General features: G+C 43.3%; 1 protein-coding gene across 2 annotated transcripts; it reads left to right on the plus strand.

Annotated features, from left to right (window-relative positions):
* The first annotated feature begins 3,040 nt into the window (after nucleotides 1–3,040).
* Nucleotides 3,041–8,408, plus strand: LOC124262069 (autotransporter adhesin BpaC-like). 2 transcript variants are annotated; one of them, XM_046696492.1, is made up of 4 exons: nucleotides 3,041–3,149; nucleotides 5,622–5,762; nucleotides 5,826–5,975; nucleotides 7,939–8,408. In XM_046696492.1, the coding sequence occupies exons 1-4, from the start codon at nucleotides 3,074–3,076 to the stop codon at nucleotides 8,109–8,111; spliced, it is 540 nt and encodes a 179-aa protein (XP_046552448.1). In that variant the 5' UTR covers nucleotides 3,041–3,073; the 3' UTR covers nucleotides 8,112–8,408. The 2 variants fall into 2 exon arrangements, with proteins under 2 accessions (XP_046552448.1, XP_046552447.1); XM_046696491.1 differs by having other exon boundaries at nucleotides 5,622–5,975.
* The last annotated feature ends 16,065 nt before the right edge of the window (nucleotides 8,409–24,473 follow it).

Consider the following 24,473-nt stretch of genomic DNA (forward strand, 5'->3'; position numbering starts at 1 on the left):
TTGATGAATGTAGAAACCTATTGGTGTTGTCTTCTGCCAGTATCTCAGGGAACTATGACCCGATCAGGTGGGCGATATCCCAAAAGCCACTGCCGAGCTACATGCTTATAACCAATACCAAAAAAAGGTTTAAGAAATGTTAACTTCATTTGCTTGATGTTGACAAACATCATGATTCATCGTATCCAACACCGCAACTCATGAATGCATATCATATCGGCCTGCAACTACAACAATTGTGTCTACTTCTAGGCCATGTAAGGTGATATTCAGTGTTTAGAGATTGACGATATCGTTTTCAAAATATGCGTTTAGCTCCCCGTATAGTGCACGTTATTCTTTTATCATGTACCTTTCCATTCTCGACCTGACAAACACACTGAATGAACGTTATTCACCGCAACGAACACGAAACTAATGCGGGATCTTGTCTCAATATGCTGTTTATTCAGGGCACATAGGTTGTGGCTCTTCATGATCAAATGATGCATCAGCTGAACGTATACATGTGGAAATATAACAATGTGTAATCCTATTGTATCTCAGTAGGTCAATTATTTCACCCATCGCCCTTATTTATATGATCTTTAATCAGTTACCTCAACTATACAGAGGAATGAGTCGGTCAGAGGACGGGTCATTTACCACAACAGGTAAATGTCATACCTACTTCACATTATTCCTTCTCACATGCATGCAATTAAATGTATCTAATATATATGTCATTAGTTTGTTTAAACGTTAAAGAACTCTGCCTGAGGGGTGAATAATTTCTTTATTTCGATCTTGTCGAAGTCGTTGAATTTCCAAATTACCACTCCCACTGAATCATTCAAACTTGTTGTAACAATTAAACAACACTGTGAAGTCATGTTGAGGTGTTAGATGGCAATGAGAGCATATCAGATTTTATCCACCATATTGTTGCTGTGTTCTCTCCCTTCCTTAGGTTGCTTTTCAGCAACCATTAGTCATCCATACCAGAGCATGGGACATTAGAGCCGTGACATGATACCAACACAATCAGTTTCATGTGATAGATCCAATGATATAGTTCTTAAACAACAGGAATGGAGCTTAGTCATGACAATTCTTGGAAACTGCTGGTATGATAGGAACGTCGATGGCTTCCTGTCAGTATCTGGCGGTGATGTGGTACAGATGTATTTAGGCCATCAGTTGAAAATACATCACGCAGAATACATATTTTCAGAACGATTTAATTTAAAATCACGCCAATTTTGTGGTTTCTAGAGGTTTCTGGTGTAAACATCCCATTTAAACACATTACACTTTAAGTCAACGTATACTTTACTGATACCATGTCAATGGTATTATTATCGTATGCCTCCTCGTCGGCTATAATGGTTGATGACCGTGACTAAATGGTTGCAGTTCAATTTCTTTTGCATCATTCCACTGAATGGAACAACGACAGGACGCAGCATCACGTCACTATATCACTCGTCAGTTGTCCAACCACAATATCCAAATCAGTTCACATGTCATGAACGTGTTGCCCCTCTGTATGAAACTACCGCCCCCTTACCGATCATGGTCAAGAACTGATGCCCTGGGATACCAGTCGCCGCAAACTCCCCAACAACGTTTTCCGCCACTGTGAATGGGAGATTGCAAACCTTCATTCGATGGTAAACATGGTGAAGCCCACAGCTCGCTTCGTCCACCTAAACGCCTATATATGTCGCCTGTGATAAGCATAACAAGTGCTGGACACCTTTCTTCAGACTGGTTACATAGAACCGGTTTTTAACGGTAGGTTTAGAAATTCACACCCCTGTGGTTGTACGGAATTTTCCATTGGTAACGGGAGCAGATCTTAATTTGTTGTGTCGTGAAAGTAATGTAATTTAACGCAGTGAGACGATATCTCGTCTTGGTGTTGTTTTAGGCTTTCCACGGCAACTACATCCCTTTGAACCCCCCACTCAGGACTCACATCGGACTCCAGGTTTCCTCCCACTGTAAGCTGACACGTCCCGATATAACTGACTTCCTAACTAAAGCAGTGTCAGACCCAATTCATGATAAATCATTGTTTCAAAGCACGTGCACGTGATAGTTTATCCGACTTGCAATTAAAGCATATGCACCAACTCTCCACCCTCCGCTAAGATCCGGGTTATAATGGATTTCAGCAACCCATGACCAAGCTTGTTGTAACAGGAGTGGTGGGTCAGGCTCTCTGACTTGGATGATGTAGGGCACCGTATCACCATTACAGATATGGATAGTCCCGTCACTCGCCCTGTACGACAAGCTATAGGTTTGCTGAAGACCAATCCTAACCCGGCGTAGCAGCCCAGAATACACACACCCCCCATCCCCACCCCCACCAGATTATACCCCGGGGTAAACTATAGGCTAGCCCAGTTTATACCCCGGGGGTATATTCTGGACCAGGCCAAAATATACCCCTCCAGCCAAGACTATACCCCTAAAAAATTATGTTGACAATTCACTCAATATGAGTGTGTGACTCGGGCAATGGTCTTGATGTCAGTTAAAGGAATTTGTAGGTGCTTTTCATTTACATTACTGCATTATAAATTTTTATTAAGTATTTGTTGAGTGCCTCTCTGCAATATGATATTTTCGACTTTGCGTAACCCAGCCAAGCTGATATATCAAGGTTAGTAGTTAGTTATTTGCTTTATTTAGCGTCGCACACACAACTAAGGTATTTCGACAACGGGGTTGTACAAAATGAACAGATTAACTACGGGCACACTCTACTCATCAATCTAATTAGAGCTGTACCATTATGGAGGTGGGTGTTGTCTTAATTAATACCCTACTCCACTGTCTAACAACTGGCTGTCTAACTAATGGGAGATAACCGGTGTGAGAAGGGGCTGGTGTGAGTAGGGGCTGGTGATGGTGTGAGTAGGCGTGTCTCGCACAGTCAGTCAGCTATTAATACAACGCCAAGTCCAATCCACTGTTTGCATACAGAACTGATTATCAAGGTTGTTTTATAACGAGGCGTGTCTCACTGAGACTGTCAGGTAATTTTAAAATGCAAAATCCAAACCCTGTTTGCATAAGTTAAATGCACAAAGAAGATCAAATCCTTCCACTTTCATTTTCAAGCATGAAGGAACCAGTGGCCATGTGTGGTGTTTTAGGTAGGTGTATGTCTAGTTTGGTTCTTTGTGATCACCCTAATTGATTTATTATCAATGTTATCACATCAAATGTATAAATTTTGTTCCAGAATTATTTGGAATGTATTATGTTATAAAGCCATACACAAATTCCAAATTATGTTTGTAAACATGATTTGATGACACTGTTGTCTCAAACCAAATGCGCAGTAACGGACTTGTTCTGTGTTGCATGTAACGTTTTACTGAAGATACATAGGTGATAAACGTTTCATACGGACACACGTGAAAACTACATAGACGATGCTTAACTGACCATGTATTTAAGTGAGAGTGGACATTATGCTAAATGTCAGAGCAATGTTCCAGCTTCTGGAAACTGTGACTCTTGTCTCTTCGATGTTTCTGCCAGAACCAAATCCATAGCTTACAACAACACATCTGTTTCCATGCCAGAATACATACAGAATAAACGCTTATCACTGTCTCCCCCAGGCCTGGATTGATAACCTTTTCAATGTTTCACGACTTGAGTTGTTTGAGATGTGGCAGTTATTTGTAGCATAAAGCTGTTAGATGTTTAGATCATTACCCTTATATATATGACAGAAGAACGTATAAAATTATTCTTAGACTACATTCCACGATCTGAACAATGAATACCGGGGAGGTATATATCATCCCATGTATTATTCTTAGACTACATTCCACGATCTGAACAATGAATACTGTGGAGGTATATATCATCCCATGTATTATTCTTAGGGCTGTGTATTGGCAAATAAATTGTATTGCAATATATTACGATTCAGGTACCCGTATTGCGATAGGCATTGCGATATATTGGGAACTTAAGTGTTTGACAGTGAGTGGCACTAATTGTGCATGTCAATCCTATTTTCTTCATTACCCTTAAACATACATGTTATGGTTCTGATAACAGCAATCTCAAAATTAGGTTGCATAGTCAGGGTTTCTGTCTTGTAATACAATTTATGGTATGCTCCTCACAAAAAGTTAAGCAACACAAATTTTTAGTCTCATTACATTTTCATTTATTGAAATTGCAAATCATGGAATGATGCAATAGAAAGGTGAAACATATGTACACACGATTAACAAAATTAAATGAAATGGTATTGAGCAATAATAGTCTAACAAGTCATCAAAAGCATGTACCCGTGAAACAGTCGTGCAAAATGTGTTGCACTGATGGAGCAAATGTTAGCATGAAGGTTCAAGTCAGTTTTGGACAGTGAAGCAGTGTTCAGTAACGCGTATCACCACCATGAGCACAAATGCAAGCTTCTTCACGTCTTTGCATGAGCCTTTAAAGTTGCTGTAGTGGAATGTTCTGCCATTCTCTCTGTAACACCTGCTCAAGGCCATCCACAGTGTGGGGGTGAACATGGAGACCGTAAACACGACTTCCAGTCACGTCCCAAGCATGTTCAATGATAATTAAGATCAACCGACCTTGCAGGCCAGTCCATATGTGTGATGTTGTTGATCTAAACAACATCGTTAACAACTCATTCTCAGGCATTATCATCCAGGGACTGTCATTATCATCCATAAAATGAAGCTAGGACCCGCTTGTTGTACCAGAGGAATGATTACAGGTAGGTATACACCGATCAGGGTGCATGTGTGAAGAGTGGAGCACGTTCATGCCACACATTTTGCATGTTGTTTCTGAGGGTGGGTGTGTTCGGGTGATGTACTGAATGTTATCAGATAAATCAATTTGAAGGTCACTAAAGGTTATGTATTCTTTGAATATTTACCTTTCAGTAACGTGTCGGAGAGCGGAAGGTCGCGGGTTCGATCCCCGACCACGTCATACCAAAAGACGTTAAAATATGGTACTTGTTGGTCCCTGTCTGGCGCTCGGCATTAATGGGTACAACAAGGACTGGTCGGCTCGGAGTCAGTATAATGTGTCTGAGTGGGGTATTCATGCTTCACTGCGGCATGGTATCTCAGTGGGCTAGCACTATAAAACCAGACTAAAGTCTGGGCTAGTACAAGCAGCCGCACATACACATACACACGCATGCACGTCGTCATATGAGCGAAATATTCTCAAGCACGACGTTAAACCCAATTTCACTTCACCTCACCTCACCTTCAGTAACGTGTCGGCAAAAATCGTTATCGAGATTGATAAAGATATACTAATGAAAATACTTAATGTTTTGTGAGGAGTATTACAAAATGCCGTTTTATCATTGAATAACGAAGGAAAACGTTTGTTGTGAATGAAAGTATGTGTAGATTTTAATTTAAACCATAACGATAATTACAAAAACTTAATATATATGTTCTTTACCCAAAATACCGATTCTCAGAAAAATATTACAATACATATCGTTTGAAAAGCGTACTGCGATATATCGGTGTACCTGTAATACTGTGCAGTCCTACTTATTCCCACATATGCTGTTTCATCAATATGCATCATAGTTGGGAACTCTTTCTTTTGCCTAATAGCGGTGACAGTGTTGGCACTGGCAGCCACCACTACATTAGCGGTCTCAACTACAACTAGCATCGACACGACTTCATCGGGGACCGACCCAACTAGATTGAAGAGAGACACAACTACATCAGAGAGAGACACGACTACATCGGGTACTGATGAAACTACACCAGGCAGCGACAGCACTACATTGGCGAACGACAAAACGACATCAGAGAGAGACACGACTACATCGGGTACTGATGAAACTACGGCAGGCAGCGACAGCACTACATTGGCGAACGACACAACGACATCAGACAGCGACCAAACTACAGGGAACGACACAATTAGCAGTACAAGAAGTGATGGCAACTTGTACTTAGGTGAATTATAATATCATTCAATTCCTAATTTTGAAGCGGGTACCAACAATAAAGGATATCAAACACTTTGGTAATGAAAGATGATACTTTACTTGTAATTCGGATAAAAGAAGGGCAGATCATGTAGATTCTGGATATTGGGTACACAACTATAGGGCACACGTTTGTTTGATTTGGAAAATAATGACATATCTTCGTATTTGTCACATGAAAGCTGGGCGCGCGCCAACTTGCGATATGCGAGACGGGGTCCAGCTTACTTCCGGTACCAGAGTTCCGGTGTCAAGCGTATATTCAAGGACCTGGGTCCCGTTCCTCAAAGCGATCGTATCGCTACGACAGTCGTAAGTCTATGTTAAAGTATGGGAGTTACGATCATCTTAACGCTACGACTGTCGTAAGTCTATGTTAAATTATGGGAGTTACGATCATCTTAGCGCTACGACGGTCGTAAGTCTATGTTAAAGTATGGGAGTTACGATCATCTTAGCGCTACGACTGTCGTAAGTCTATGTTAAAGTATGGGAGTTACGATCATCTTAGCGCTACGACTGTCGTAAGTCTATGTTAAAGTATGGGAGTTACGATCATCTTAGCGCTACGATCGCTTTGTGGATCGGGGCCCAGTTCTGGTTCCAAATTGCGCGACCGCCAACTATGACTTTACAAGGCCGGACCAAGTTAGAACCATGCCTGGCTGTCACAGCTGTTTACAGTTGCAATAGTTAGCTAATTTGGGGATGGTTAGATCGGAAATGTGTTGTTCCTGCAAGGGTTATCGGTTCCTTACTGTCAGCTGACAACCATGACACCATTCGAAAAGGTATGAAACGTTGTTTGTCACCGGAAGTACTAAGGTCTCGCGAAGTGCCGTGACCTACTTAGGGGCCCTAGTCCAGCAGCTCCAGCATTGATGGCTGAATGTCACCAGGGTTCTGATTGTACACTAGAGCATGCTCATGCGCCCTACGAACCTTTTAAAAAATGTTTGATCAGTGTTTCAGTATTCTAGGCCTGAGTCAGGTTTCCAAAATGTTTAATGGTAGATAAGTGGACAACCTGCCTGAGGTTGATCCATCTACAGAAATCGTGTTCAGTGCAATTCTTCCATGTGACCTGTTAGAAATGTTCCAGTGATTTGTGAAGAACTGACTTGCTTGGTGTGTTTGTGCAGTGTTCTACAGGTACATGTAGAGCAGGATACGTTCACCTTTTCAAGAACACCTGGAACATAGTGATACTTGAGCATGTGCTTCTGGTCACAGGGGCGTGTCACGCTTAGAGTGAGTTTAGTTTTACGCCGCACTCAGCAATATTCCAGCTATATGACGGCGTCACGCTTAGAAACAGCGTTAGAAAGACATATAGGTATATAGACCCTACCCTAGTGCTATGTAAAAGGATCCTTTTATATAGTACTAGGGTAGGGTCTATATACCTATATGTCTTTCTAACGCTGTTTTTAAGCGTGACACGCGCCTGTGCTTCTGGTGTTGTCAAAATCAAACAATGGATTCTGCCTTTAGCAGATATTATGGAAATGGTCGTGTCCTATGTTTTCATGAGATTCTGTCAAAACCACTTATCCTCTCAACACTACAACATCCCATGACGACCGGAAACGCTTCAAATGCTGTGCGCTTATCTACAACCTACATCTCACTGCTCTCACTGAAGCTGAAACAGGGACACTGTTCCAATCGGCGCTATATATACCCTACTCACTTATTCACTAGTTAATTTGACTTAAGCTAGGCATTTTACCCGTTCCTTTAAATGTCAAGCTGATATGACATGATACAACTTGGACGCTGTTCCAAGCAGAGCTGAACCCAACTCACCCTCTCACTCTTGAGTTAACGTCCCGGGTGTCATGTTTAGTTGTATTCATGGCCATGCATCTACTCCCTCCACATGTACATGCATATTTTAAAATTCCTTACCACTGTTTTATTTTTCCTAGAAAACGGATCGCCCAAAAAGGCTGTGTCTGTTCTTGTGTACGTGACAGCGCTCCTACTGGCTGTGACTTTAAACTGTCAACCCACCTCCCCGGGAAGGCTGATAGGACCAGCTGATGTTGTCATGGCGGGATCGTCCACAGAGGGTTTGGCCTCATCGTGTAGAGACGGTTGATCTGACTGCACTTGTTTTATAAACAAACTTAATATGGCGTTACACGAACGATTGACATGATATAATTTATATACTGTTATACGTAATGACATTATAAATATATTGATTCTCCCCTGCACTCAGTCCCCGATTGCAAGGTTCCCTATTAGTAATTGAAAATGAATTTGGAATTTGAATTCTCTTCAAGTCTTGATTTATTCCATGTCAAGTACAGGACCGTACTGCCGATACCAGCTACGACTCGTCCTTACCGATACAACATGAAGCACATGAAATACCTGTCCTCTACACACCATGTTCATCTTGTCGTCCTTACCGATACAACATGAAGCACATGAAATACATGTCCTGTACACACCATGTTCAGCTGGTCGTCCTTTCCTTTCTAAAGTTACATTGTTTGCTCACATAATCGTGCACCATTCACACTGGTGTTGCCTGGTCACTTCAAGGGGATGACTCGGTTTGAAATCGGTTTGCATTGAGTAAATGACAAAGGAAAGGAAATTTCACTAAATTATGCATAGTAGAAACACACTGTTTATTTTTGCTATAAAAAGTTGCAACACAAAGTGTCCATTAAGTGGCGACAGCAACAAGTTATATGTTCATACACTCACCAATGTCCAGTATTTTGTTCCCGTCGAATGCCTTTAAACAGGCGCTCTTGTCCGGAGAATAGTGTTGGAAGCTGGCAGATAATGAAGCAGACCGCTTCAAGGGTCAAAACGATCCTGGAGAGCTCTAGTATTGCCACGATAGCTGTAGGTACATTTTAGCTGGTACTACAGTTCTACTGCTACTACTACTACTTACACACCAGTCCCCACCACACATCGCAGCTTAACACATCTAAGGCTAACCCTGAACACTCCACCGTTGTCAAGTAGTAACACCACTACTACAAACTACAACATATCCAAACACAGCCAGGCCATACTAGCCACAACCTCCCCATCTCTCCCTCCACCACCACCACATATCCTAGCACAGCCAGGCCATATCCTAGCAACAACCTCCCCACCTCTCCCTCCACCACCACAACATATCCTAACACAGCCAGGCCATATCCTAGCCACAACATCCCCACCTCTCCCTACACCACACCACAACACAACATATCATAACACAGCCAGGCCATACTAGCCACAACCTCCCCACCTCTCCCTCCATCACAACACAACACAACATATCCTAACACAGCCAGGCCATACTAGCCGCAACCTCCCCACCTCTCCCTCCACAACAACACAACACAACATATCCCAACACAGCCAGGCCATACTAGCCGCAACCTCCCCACCTTCCCTACACCAACACAACACATCCTAACACAGCCAGGCCATACTAGCCACAATCTCCCCACCTTCCCTACACCACCACAGCATATCCTAACACAGCCAGGCCATACTAGCCACAACACCCCTACGTCTCCCTCCACCACCACAACGCAGCACAACATATCCTAACACAGCCAGGCCATACTAGCCACAACATCCCCACCTCTCCCTCCACCACCACAACATATCCTAACACAGCCAGGCCATTCTAGCCACAACCTCCCCACCTCTCCCTCCACCACCACAACATATCCTAACATAGCCAGGCCATATCCTAGCCACAACATCCCCATCTCTCCCTCCACCACCACAACATATCCTAACATAGCCAGGCCATATCCTAGCCACAACATCCCCATCTCTCCCTCCACCACCACAACATATCCTAACATAGCCAGGCCATATCCTAGCCACAACATCCCCATCTCTCCCTCCACACCCACAACATATCCTAACATAGCCAGGCCATATCCTAGCCACAACATCCCCATCTCTCCCACCACCACAACAACATATCCTAACATAGCCAGGCCATATCCTAGCCACAACCTCCCCACCTCTCCCTCCACCACCACAACAACACAGCACAACATATCCTAACACAGCCAGGCCATATCCTAGCCACAACCTCCCCACCTCTCCTTCCACCACCACAACATATCCTAACATAGCCAGGCCATATCCTAGCCACAACATCCCCATCTCTCCCACCACCACAACAACATATCATTACATACCCAGGCCATGTCCTAGCCGAAACATGCCCATCTCTCCCTCCACACCCACAACATATCCTAACATAGCCAGGCCATATCCTAGCCACAACCTCCCCACCTCTCCCACCACCAACACAACATATCCTAACATAGCCAGGCCATATCCTAGCCACAACATCCCCACCTTTCCCTACACCACCACAACATATCCTAACATAGCCAGGCCATATCCTAGCCACAACATCACCTCTCTCTCCCACCACTACCACAACATATCCTAACATAGCAAGGCCATATCCTAGCCACAACCTCCCCACCTTTCCCTACACCACCACAACATATCCTAACATAGCCAGGCCATATCCTAGCCACAACCTCCCCATCTCTTCCACCACCACAACAACATATCATAACATAGCCAGGCCATATCCTAGCCACAACATCCCCATCTCTCCCACCACCACCACAACATATCCTAACATAGCCAGGCCATATCCTAGCCACAACATCCCCATCTCTCCCACCACCACCACAACATATCCTAACATAGCCAGGCCATATCCTAGCCACAACCTCCCCACCTCTCCCTCCACCACCACAACATATCCTAACATAGCCAGGCCATATCCTAGCCACAACTTCCCATCTCTTCCACCACCACAACAACATATCATAACATAGCCAGGCTATATCCTAGCTACAATATCCCTATCTCTCCCACACACTACCACAACATATCCTAACATAGCCTAGGCCATATCCTAGCCACAACATCCCCACCTTTCCCTACACCACCACAACACATCCTAACATAGCCAGGCCATATCCTAGCCACAACATCCCCACCTCTCCCTACACCACAACACAACACATCCTAAGACAGCCAGGCCATACTAGCCACAACTCCTCCCCACCTCTCCCTCCACCATCACAACATGTCCTGACACAGCCAGGCCATACTAGCCACAACCTCCCCACTTCTCCCTCCATCATAACACAACACAACACAACACATCCTAACACAGCTAGGCCATACTAGCTTACAACCTCCCTACCTCTCTCCTCCACCACACAACACATCCTAACACAGCCAGGCCACACTAGCCACAACCTCCCCACCTCTCCCTCCACCACAACAGAACACAGCACAACACATCCTAACACAGCCAGGCCATACTACCCACAACCTCCCCACCTCTCCCTCCACCACAACACAACACAGCACAACACATCCTAACACATCCAGGCCATACTAGCCACAACCTCGCCACCTCTCCCTCCACCACAACACAGCACAACATATCCTAACACAGCCAGGCCATACTAGCCACAACCTCCCCACCTCTCCTTCCACCACCACAACACAGCACAACATACCCTAACACAGCCAGGCCATACTAGCTACAACCTCCCTACTTCTCTCTCTCCACCACAACACAGCACAACATATCCTAACACAGCCAGGCCATACTAGCCACAACCTCCCCACCTCTCCTTCCACCACCACAACACAGCACAACATATCCTAACACAGCCAGGCCATACTAGCCACAACCTCCCCACCTCTCCCTCCACCACAACACAACACAGCACAACACATCCTAACACAGCCAGGCCATACTAGCAAAAACCTCTCCACCTCTCCCTACACCACCACCACACATCCTAACACAGCCAGGCCATACTAGCCACAACCTCCCCACCTCTCCCTCCACCACAACAACATATCCTAACACAGCCAGGCCATACTAGCCACAACCTCCCCACCTCTCCTTCCACCACCACAACATATCCTAACACAGCCAGGCCATACTAGCCACAACCTCCCCACCTCTCCCTCCACCACCACCGCACATCCTAACACAGCCAGGCCATACTAGCCACAACCTCCCCACCTCTCCTTCCACCACCACAACATATCCTAACACAGCCAGGCCATACTAGCCACAACCTCCCACCTCTCCTCCACCACCACCACCTGCACATCCTAACACAGCCAGGCCATACTAGCCAAAAGCTTATAACCTCCCTCTCTCCTTCCACCACCACAACCTCCCCATCCACCACCACTGCACATCCTAACACAGCCAGGCCATACTAGCAAAACCTCCCCACCTCTCCCTCCACCCACCACTGCACATCCACACAGCCAGGCCATACTAGCAACACACTCTCTCCCACCTCTCCCTCCACCACCACCGACAACATATCCTGACACAGCCAGGCCATACTAGCCACAACCTCCCCACCTCTCCTTCCACCACCACAACATATCCTAACACAGCCAGGCCATACTAGCAAAACCTCCCCACCTCTCCTTCCACCACCACCACCGCACATCCTAACACAGCCAGGCCATACTAGCCACAACCTCCCCACTTCTCCCTACACCACAACAGAACACAGCACAACATATCCTGACACAGCCAGGCCATACTAGCCACAACCTCCCCACCTCTCCCTCCACCACCACCGCACATCCTGACACAGCCAGGCCATACTAGCTAAAAAACCTCCCCACCTCTCCCTCCTCCACACACACACACACAGCACAACATCCTAACACAGCCAGGCCATACTAGCCACAACCTCCCCACCTCTCCTCCACCCACACAACACAGCACAACACATCCTAACACAGCCAGGCCATACTAGCCACAACCTCCCCACCTCTCCTTCCACCACCACAACATATCCTGACACAGCCAGGCCATACTAGCCACAACCTCCCCACCTCTCCTTCCACCACCACAACATACCCTAACACAGCCAGGCCATACTAGCCACAACCTCCCCACCTCTCCCTCCACCACAACACAACACAGCACAACATATCCTGACACAGCCAGGCCATACTAGCCCCAACCTCCCCACCTCTCCCTCCACCACAACACAACACAGCACAACACATCCTAACACAGCCAGGCCATACTAGCCACAGCCTCCCCACCTCTCCCTTCTCCAGCACAACACAGCACATCGCACAATACGTCATTCTCATCCCTACCATCCTATCTCCATTACTGCCACAAAACAGCACAAAACATCCTAACACAACCATGTCATGTTAACCATGACTTCCCAACCCTTTCTAGTCCACTACAACACAGTACAACACAGTACAACACAGTACAACTCACTTTAGCACAAGCCACAGAGCAATGCATAGCAACAGTGTCAGTGTGTTTTACTTTGTTTGATTGCATTTTATGTTCGCTTCTTTTGGCTATAGCTCTGGGAAGATTATGTCTGTGATATTGATCAGTGAATGGTTGAGTTGGACATCACGAACGTTCCTGTTCATCGCGAAAGTTAGCAACATTCCAACAATACCAGGGCTTGGGAGACAAGACAGGTGCTTCACACACATGATAATGTATAAATCAAACCTGGACCTTCCACGTGACCAGCGATAATCACGAAAGGGATCAATGAAGTTCACAGAAGGAAACACCAATACTGTTGATAACGATGATACTACGCTAATACTGTTAATAACGATAATACACCACCAATACTGTTGATAACGATGATACTACGCTAATACTGTTGATAACGATAATACAACACCAATACTGTTGATAACGATGATACTACGCTAATACTGTTAATAACGATAATACACCACCAATACTGTTGATAACGATGATACTACACTAATACTGTTAATAACGATAATACACCACCAATACTGTTGATAACGATGATGCTAATACCTACACCACCAATACTGTTGATAACGATGATACTACGCTAATACTGTTAATAACGATAATACACCACCAATACTGTTGATAACGATGATACTACACTAATACTGTTAATAACGATAATACACCACCAATACTGTTGATAACGATGATACTACACTAATACTGTTAATAACGATAATACATCACCAATACTGTTGATAACGATGATACTACACTAATACTGTTAATAACGATAATACACCACCAATACTGTTGATAACGATGATACTACACTAATACTGTTAATAACGATAATACACCACCAATACTGTTGATAACGATGATACTACACTAATACTGTTAATAACGATAATACATCACCAATACTGTTGATAACGATGATACTACACTAATACTGTTAATAACGATAATACACCACCAATACTGTTGATAACGATGATACTACACTAATACTGTTAATAACGATAATACACCACCAATACTGTTGATAACGATACTACACTAATACTGTTAATAACGATAATACACCACCAATACTGTTGATAACGATGATACTACACTAATACTGTTAATAACGATAATACACCACCAATACTGTTGATAACGATGATACTACACTAATACTGTTAATAACGATAATACACCACCAATACTGTTGATAACGATGATACTACACTAATACTGCTGTTAATAACGATAATACACCACCAATACTGTTGATAACGATGATACTACACTAATACTGTTAATAACGATAATACACCACCAATACTGTTGATAACGATGATACTACGCTAATACTGTTAATAACGATAATACACCACCAATACTGTTGATAACGATGATACTACACTAATACTGTTGATAACGATAATACATCACCAATACTGTTGATAACGATGATACTACACCAATACTGTTGATAACGACGATACATCACCAATACTGTTGATAACGATGATACACCACCATACTGTTGATAACGATAATACATCACCAATACTGTTGATAACGATGATACTACGCTAATATTGTTAATAACGATAATACATCACCAATACTGTTGATAACGATGATACTACGCTACACTAATACTGTTAATAACGATAATACATCACCAATACTGTTGATAACGATGATACTACACTAATAATTGATAATAACGATAATGTTCACCAATACTGTTAATAACGATAATACCACCAATACTGTTGATAACGATGATACTACACTAATGTTGATAACGATAATACACCACCAATGATAACTGATGATAACGATGATTGATATCACCAATACCAATGTTGATAACGATAATACACCACCAATACTGTTGATAACGATAATACACCACCAATACTGTTGATAACGATAATACATCACCAATACTGTTGATAACGATAATACATCACCAATACTGTTGATAACGATAATACACCACCAATACTGTTGATAACGATAATACATCACCAATACTGTTGATAACGATGATACTACGCTAATATTGTTAATAACGATAAAACACCACCAATACTCATAATAACGATATTTATTATCCTCTCAGGATATGTGACGTTGCCCAACACGTAGTTCAAATGGCCCCACGATTGGTGCAATGATATTGTAGCGATAGTAGTGACCTCTGCTATGGACAGTATGGAGACAGTGGCGACAGTAGTGACCTCTGCTATGGACAGTATGGAGACAGTGGCGACAGTAGTGACCTCTGCTATGGACAGTATGGAGACAGTGGCGACAGTAGTGACCTCTGCTATGGACAGTATGGAGACAGTGGCGATAGTAGTGACCTCTGCTATGGACAGTATGGAGACAGTGGCGATAGTAGTGACCTCTGCTATGGACAGTATGGAGACAGTGGCGATAGTAGTGACCTCTGCTATGGACAGTATGGAGACAGTGGCGATAGTAGTGACCTCTGCTATGGACAGTATGGAGACAGTGGCGACAGTAGTGACCTCTGCTATGGACAGTATGGAGACAGTGGCGACAGTAGTGACCTCTGCTATGGACAGTATGGAGACAGTGGCGACAGTCATTGTGATCCCACACCAGCTCACTCGGACGTCTCCAAAATCTACTTCTTCTGTCATGGAAATCGAGACTTAACCTCGATTCGTCAGAAAACGACATTAGTCCAACGTCGGTTAACTCTTCATGTTGTATATGCTTTGAAAATACCAAAATGGTAACTGTTATACTTTTCATTCTGTGGAAACAATTTACTTGCAATCTGAGAGAAATACACAAAACTGTGAATATCAACAATGCCGGAAATTATGCCCCAGTGACCTAAAACAATGAATATTTCTTGCCACATGTATTAAAATGTCGTACACCCGGTAATTTCATTCAGTTAATGTCCACTAAACATATTGATATGTTGTCTATCTTGTGGAGTGAGTGAGTGTGTTTTACGCCGCTTTTAGCAATATTTCAACAATATCACGGCGAGGAACACCAGAAATGGGCTTCGACATTGTACCCATGTGGGGAATCGAACCCGTGTCTTCGGTGTGACGAGCGAACGCTTTAACCACTAAGTTACCCCACCGCCCCTGTTGTTTTTTGGACATTTTGTGTCATTTACAAAACATAAGAAACAATCGTCTATGGTCACAGGTCGTGTGTCTGTTAAAGTAATAATATTATAACTATTATAAAAGGCCAGCCTCCTTGTGAACATTGCTTCTGTACAAAGCATGCATGCCCTTTTTGTGAACAGTTACACTGTATGTAGTATGGGCCTGTGGCCTCAAGATATTGAATAAACGTCTGTCTCTCTGTCCATCAGTCTGTCACTTAGTTCTCAATAATGATTGTTGTGATTGTAGTAACCACCACAGGCGATTGGTCATATTTAGATGGCGTTCTGCAAATGGGCGATCTAGGCAAGAAAATTCAAGGTCTAGCGTTGTTTATGAATATCGGACGACTAGCAAGTGGATGGTTATCAAAATGTGGCACGACGATGGTATCGAGGACTTCCTGTTGATAAAGTTGATCATTGAGTGTCCTAGGTAATGTGATGAGATCCAACTTGCAGTCCTACAAAACGCTACTCCATACTAAAACTAAGTCCACCAAAGGGTTCGGCTTCATTAATCATCTGGTGATTACAACGCCTCCATACCGTCTCCAACAGCCGCAGGTAACGTGTAGACGATGGAGACGTTCATCAGACCAATCAACCCTACGTCATGTCCTGAAGTTGCGGTTTTCTCGGAGCCTGCACCACGCCAGACATTCCTGTCTGTGCCTATATTCGAGGAAAGGACGTCCGATCGGACGATGTTCCCACCAGCTAACAACCTCCTTCAGTTGGTACTGGTCTAGGACACCTACTCGCCATTGCAAGCGAATTAGGACTCGGTCATCACTGTCATTGGTCTTCCTTGGTCTTCCGGGTCTTGGACGATCCTTCACTTTACCGGTGGGTGGGTATGTGCTTCCTCTCAAATCGACCTATAACGGGGTGGTAAATGTTAAAGTTAGCACCGATGTTGCAACGGGACACCATTTTGTCATCCATGCCAGTAGCTTGCCAAGTTGCCATAGTGTATGTTCTGAACGTCAATGTCTTGCCATGTCATGAAAAGTGTATTTAAGTACTGTGATCTTTTAAATCAGTTCAGAAAGCTGTAATGCATATACTGCAGTTTACACCCCAAAGTACAATTGTGTGAAGCACGTGCTTTACATGTGTATTACAGTGTACTAGGGTATGATCGCCTGTTTGGACCAAAATTATAAAAAAATACCTTGGATTCAGGTTTTGCACAATTAATCGACATGCTATCGAGAGTTCCCGGATGTTCCAGATATCACGGAACTGGTGCCGCCCACCACTGGGATTTCACTGACCAAAACATGCAGGTCACATTACTGGATTGTAATTCGAGACATAAATGTAACGAGCTTGGCGTATTTCTTTAACGCAACTGACTGAACTCCGAGTTCATATCAAGGCAATAGTGCTTCGTAAATACATTCGAAATGCTCATGACATGACGACAATTTTTAAAGGCTTTGTTTCAAGGGACACCAGGGTAACTCCCCCAGTGGCGCCAAAATACAAGGCAGGGTATTGCTGAATTGTCATATCAGTACGAGTGGATCAGAGTTTGAATGAGTGATCGTTTACTGGTTGAATGGCTGAGTGATTGTTCGAGTGAGTGATTGTTTACTGGTTGAATGGCTGAGTGATTGTTCAAGTGAATGATTGTTTACTGGTTGAATGGCTGAGTGATTGTTCAAGTGAGTGATTGTTTTAGTGGCTGAATCGCTGAGTGATTGTTGGAGTGAGTGATTGTTTTAGTGGCTGAATGGCTGAGTGATTGTTGGAGTGAGTGATTGTTTTAGTGGCTGAGTGATTGTTCAAGTGAGTGATTGTTTTAGTGGCTGAATGGCTGAGTGATTGTTGGAGTGAGTGATTGTTTTAGTGGCTGAATGGCTGAGTGATTGTTGGAGTGAGTGATTGTTTTAGTGGCTGAATGGCTGAGCGATTGTTGGAGTGATTGATTGTTTTAGTGGCTGAATGGCTGAGTGATTGTTGGAGTGAGTGATTGTTTTAGTGGCTGAGTGATTGTTGGAGTGAGTGATTGTTTTAGTGGCTGAATGGCTGAGTGATTGTTGGAGTGAGTGATTGTTTTAGTGGCTGAGTGATTGTTGGAGTGAGTGATTGTTTTAGTGGCTGAATGGCTGAGTGATTGTTGGAGTGAGTGATTGTTTTAGTGGCTGAATGGCTGAGTGATTGTTGGAGTGAGTGATTGTTTTAGTGGCTGAGTGATTGTTCAAGTGAGTGATTGTTTTAGTGACTGAATGGCTGAGTGATTGTTCAAGTGAGTGATTGTTTTAGTGGCTGAATGGCTGAGTGATTGTTGGAGTGAGTGATTGTTTTAGTGACTGAATGGCTGAGTGATTGTTGGAGTGAGTGATTGTTTTAGTGGCTGAATGGCTGAGTGATTGTTCGAGTGAGTGATTGTTTTAGTGGCTGAATGGCTGAGTGATTGTTGGAGTGAGTGATTGTTTTAGTGGCTGAATGGCTGAGTGATTGTTCGGGTGAGTGATTGTTTTGTGGCTGAATGGCTGAGTGATTGTTGATTAGTGATTGTTTTAGTGGCTTGATGGCTAAGTGATTGTTGGAGTGAGTGATTGTTTTAGTGGCTGAATGGCTGAGTGATTGTTGGAGTGAGTGATTGTTTTAGTGGCTGAATGGCTGAGTGATTGTTGGAGTGAGTGATTGTTTTAGTGGCTGAATGGCTGAGTGATTGTTGGAGTGAGTGATTGTTTTAGTGGCTGAATGGCTGAGTGATTGTTGGAGTGAGTGATTGTTTTAGTGGCTGAATGGCTGAGTGAGCGTTTGATTGTGTGATTTAATTGTAGAATGAATGGTTCCTTGAGTGATTGATTTAGTAGTTGCGTTTACATTCTAATGAGTGGTTGATATTTAACGCTGCTAGTTTAGTTTGGTCCCTGGTTGGTTGATAGGTTAGTTGAAAGAGCGTTCGTATGAGTGAGCTAAAATAATGGTTGGGTGATTGAAAGTGTTTTCGAGTAATCTTGTGGGTGATTTGTCGACCGGTTGAGTGATTGGTTGGGTAGATTCGTTGAGTAATTAGTTGAGTATCTTGTTGAGGCACAAAATGTCGTTGACTTGGTAGCTTTGGTGTGCACTTCCTGGTTTTAATCTTCATCTATATGACGGCTGGGGGTTGGGGGATTTCGTATGATATTGAAAGAAGCATGACATTATTTGAATATACAGTTTGGTGAATAGTCGTATGAACGCCCAAGTGTGTCGCTCGAGATATCCCAGATATGTAACGGTAATCTGGAGATAATCAAGGCTGGACAAGACAATCTAGTGATTGAATGGCTGAGTGATTGTTGGAGTGAGTGATTGTTTTAGTGGCTGAATGGCTGAGTGATTGTTGGAGTGAGTGATTGTTTTAGTGGCTGAATGGCTGAGTGATTGTTGGAGTGGAGTGATTGTTTTAGTGGCTGAATGGCTGAGCTGATTGTTGGAGTGAGTGATTGTTTTAGTGGCTGAATGGCTGAGTGATTGTTGGAGTGAGTGATTGTTTTAGTGGCTGAGTGATTGTTGGAGTGAGTGATTGTTTTAGAATGGCTGAGTGATTGTTGGAGTGAGTGATTGTTTTAGTGGCTGATGGCTGAGTGATTGTTTTAGTGGCTGATTGTTTTGGCTGAGTGATTGTTGGAGTGAGTGATTGTTTTAGTGGCTGAATGGCTGAGTGATTGTTGGAGTGAGTGATTGTTTTAGTGGCTGAGTGATTGTTGGAGTGAGTGATTGTTTTAGTGGCTGAATGGCTGAGTGATTGTTGGAGTGAGTGATTGTTTTAGTGGCTGAATGGCTGAGTGATTGTTGGAGTGAGTGATTGTTTTAGTGGCTGAATGGCTGAGTGATTGTTGGAGTGAGTGATTGTTTTAGTGGCTGAATGGCTGAGTGATTGTTCGGGTGAGTGATTGTTTTAGTGGCTGAATGGCTGAGTGATTGTTCGAGTGAGTGATTGTTTTAGTGGCTTGATGGCTGAGTGATTGTTGGAGTGAGTGATTGTTTTAGTGGCTTAATGGCTGAGTGATTGTTGGAGTGAGTGATTGTTTTAGTGGCTGAATGGCTGAGTGATTGTTGGAGTGAGTGATTGTTTTAGTGGCTGAATGGCTGAGTGATTGTTGGAGTGAGTGATTGTTTTAGTGGCTGAATGGCTGAGTGATTGTTGGAGTGAGTGATTGTTTTAGTGGCTGAGTGATTGTTGGAGTGAGTGATTGTTTTAGTGGCTGAATGGCTGAGTGATTGTTGGAGTGAGTGATTGTTTTAGTGGCTGAATGGCTGAGTGAGCGTTTGATTGTGTGATTTAATTGTAGAATGAATGGTTCCTTGAGTGATTGATTTAGTAGTTGCGTTTACATTCTAATGAGTGGTTGATATTTAACGCTGCTAGTTTAGTTTGGTCCCTGGTTGGTTGATAGGTTAGTTGAAAGAGCGTTCGTATGAGTGAGCTAAAATAATGGTTGGGTGATTGAAAGTGTTTTCGAGTAATCTTGTGGGTGATTTGTCGACCGGTTGAGTGATTGGTTGGGTAGATTCGTTGAGTAATTAGTTGAGTATCTTGTTGAGGCACAAAATGTCGTTGACTTGGTAGCTTTGGTGTGCACTTCCTGGTTTTAATCTTCATCTATATGACGGTTGGGGGTGGGGGGATTTCGTATGATATTGAAAGAAGCATGACATTATTTGAATATACAGTTTGGTGAATAGTCGTATGAACGCCCAAGTGTGTCGCTCGAGATATCCCAGATATGTAACGGTAATCTGGAGATAATCAAGGCTGGACAAGACAATCTAGTGATTGAATGGCTAAGTGATTGTTCGAGTGAGTGATTGTTTTAGTGGCTGAATGGCTGAGTGATTGTTGGAGTGAGTGATTGTTTTAGTGGCTGAATGGCTGAGCGATTGTTGGAGTGAGTGATTGTTTTAGTGGCTGAATGGCTGAGTGATTGTTGGAGTGAGTGATTGTTTTAGTGGCTGAGTGATTGTTGGAGTGAGTGATTGTTTTAGTGGCTGAATGGCTGAGTGATTGTTGGAGTGAGTGATTGTTTTAGTGGCTGAATGGCTGAGTGATTGTTGGAGTGAGTGATTGTTTTAGTGGCTGAGTGATTGTTGGAGTGAGTGATTGTTTTAGTGACTGAATGGCTGAGTGATTGTTGGAGTGAGTGATTGTTTTAGTGGCTGAATGGCTGAGTGATTAGTGGCTGAATGGCTACGAGTGATTGGAGTGAGTGGCTGATTGTTTTAGTGGCTGAATGGCTGAGTGATTGTTGGAGTGAGTGATTGTTTTAGTGGCTGAATGGCTGAGTGATTGTTGGAGTGAGTGATTGTTTTAGTGGCTGAATGGCTGAGTGATTGTTGGAGTGAGTGATTGTTTTAGTGGCTGAATGGCTGAGTGATTGTTCGGGTGAGTGATTGTTTTAGTGGCTGAATGGCTGAGTGATTGTTCGAGTGAGTGATTGTTTTAGTGGCTGAATGGCTGAGTGATTGTTGGAGTGAGTGATTGTTTTAGTGGCTGAATGGCTGAGTGATTGTTGGAGTGAGTGATTGTTTTAGTGGCTGAATGGCTGAGTGATTGTTGGAGTGAGTGATTGTTTTAGTGGCTGAATGGCTGAGTGATTGTTGGAGTGAGTGATTGTTTTAGTGGCTGAATGGCTGAGTGATTGTTGGAGTGAGTGATTGTTTTAGTGGCTGAGTGATTGTTGGAGTGAGTGATTGTTTTAGTGGCTGAATGGCTGAGTGATTGTTGGAGTGAGTGATTGTTTTAGTGGCTGAATGGCTGAGTGAGCGTTTGATTGTGTGATTTAATTGTAGAATGAATGGTTCCTTGAGTGATTGATTTAGTAGTTGCGTTTACATTCTAATGAGTGGTTGATATTTAACGCTGCTAGTTTAGTTTGGTCCCTGGTTGGTTGATAGGTTAGTTGAAAGAGCGTTCGTATGAGTGAGCTAAAATAATGGTTGGGTGATTGAAAGTGTTTTCGAGTAATCTTGTGGGTGATTTGTCGACCGGTTGAGTGATTGGTTGGGTAGATTCGTTGAGTAATTAGTTGAGTATCTTGTTGAGGCACAAAATGTCGTTGACTTGGTAGCTTTGGTGTGCACTTCCTGGTTTTAATCTTCATCTATATGACGGCTGGGGTGGGGATTTCGTATGATATTGAAAGAAGCATGACATTATTTGAATATACAGTTTGGTGAATAGTCGTATGAACGCCCAAGTGTGTCGCTCGAGATATCCCAGATATGTAACGGTAATCTGGAGATAATCAAGGCTGGACAAGACAATCTAGTGATTGAATGGCTGAGTGATTGTTGGAGTGAGTGATTGTTTTAGTGGCTGAATGGCTGAGTGATTGTTGGAGTGAGTGATTGTTTTAGTGGCTGAATGGCTGAGCGATTGTTGGAGTGAGTGATTGTTTTAGTGGCTGAATGGCTGAGTGATTGTTGGAGTGAGTGATTGTTTTAGTGGCTGAGTGATTGTTGGAGTGAGTGATTGTTTTAGTGGCTGAATGGCTGAGTGATTGTTGGAGTGAGTGATTGTTTTAGTGGCTGAATGGCTGAGTGATTGTTGGAGTGAGTGATTGTTTTAGTGGCTGAGTGATTGTTCAAGTGAGTGATTGTTTTAGTGACTGAATGGCTGAGTGATTGTTCGAGTGAGTGATTGTTTTAGTGGCTGAATGGCTGAGTGATTGTTGGAGTGAGTGATTGTTTTAGTGGCTGAATGGCTGAGTGATTGTTGGAGTGAGTGATTGTTTTAGTGGCTGAATGGCTGAGTGATTGTTGGAGTGAGTGATTGTTTTAGTGGCTGAATGGCTGAGCGATTGTTGGAGTGAGTGATTGTTTTAGTGGCTGAATGGCTGAGTGATTGTTCGAGTGAGTGATTGTTTTAGTGGCTGAATGGCTGAGTGATTGTTGGAGTGAGTGATTGTTTTAGTGGCTGAATGGCTGAGTGATTGTTGGGGTGAGTGATTGTTTTAGTGGCTGAATGGCTGAGTGATTGTTCGAGTGAGTGATTGTTTTAGTGGCTTGAATGGCTGAGTGATTGTTGGAGTGAGTGATTGTTTTAGTGGCTGAATGGCTGAGTGATTGTTGGAGAGGAGTGATTGTTTTAGTGGCTGAATGGCTGAGTGATTGTTGGAGTGAGTGATTGTTTTAGTGGCTGAATGGCTGAGTGATTGTTGGTGAGTGATTGTTTTAGTGGCTGAATGGCTGAGTGATTGTTGGAGTGAGTGATTGTTTTAGTGGCTGAGTGATTGTTGGAGTGAGTGATTGTTTTAGTGGCTGAATGGCTGAGTGATTGTTGGAGTGAGTGATTGTTTTAGTGGCTGAATGGCTGAGTGAGCGTTTGATTGTGTGATTTAATTGTAGAATGAATGGTTCCTTGAGTGATTGATTTAGTAGTTGCGTTTACATTCTAATGAGTGGTTGATATTTAACGCTGCTAGTTTAGTTTGGTCCCTGGTTGGTTGATAGGTTAGTTGAAAGAGCGTTCGTATGAGTGAGCTAAAATAATGGTTGGGTGATTGAAAGTGTTTTCGAGTAATCTTGTGGGTGATTTGTCGACCGGTTGAGTGATTGGTTGGGTAGATTCGTTGAGTAATTAGTTGAGTATCTTGTTGAGGCACAAAATGTCGTTGACTTGGTAGCTTTGGTGTGCACTTCCTGGTTTTAATCTTCATCTATATGACGGCTGGGGGTTGGGGGATTTCGTATGATATTGAAAGAAGCATGACATTATTTGAATATACAGTTTGGTGAATAGTCGTATGAACGCCCAAGTGTGTCGCTCGAGATATCCCAGATATGTAACGGTAATCTGGAGATAATCAAGGCTGGACAAGACAATCTAGTGATTGAATGGCTGAGTGATTGTTGGAGTGAGTGATTGTTTTAGTGGCTGAATGGCTGAGTGATTGTTGGAGTGAGTGATTGTTTTAGTGGCTGAATGGCTGAGTGATTGTTGGAGTGAGTGATTGTTTTAGTGGCTGAATGGCTGAGCGATT

The sequence above is a fragment of the Haliotis rubra genome, unplaced genomic scaffold, assembly GCF_003918875.1.
Source record: "Haliotis rubra isolate DU_JTF1 unplaced genomic scaffold, ASM391887v1 Scf82, whole genome shotgun sequence".
NCBI lineage: Eukaryota > Metazoa > Mollusca > Gastropoda > Lepetellida > Haliotidae > Haliotis > Haliotis rubra.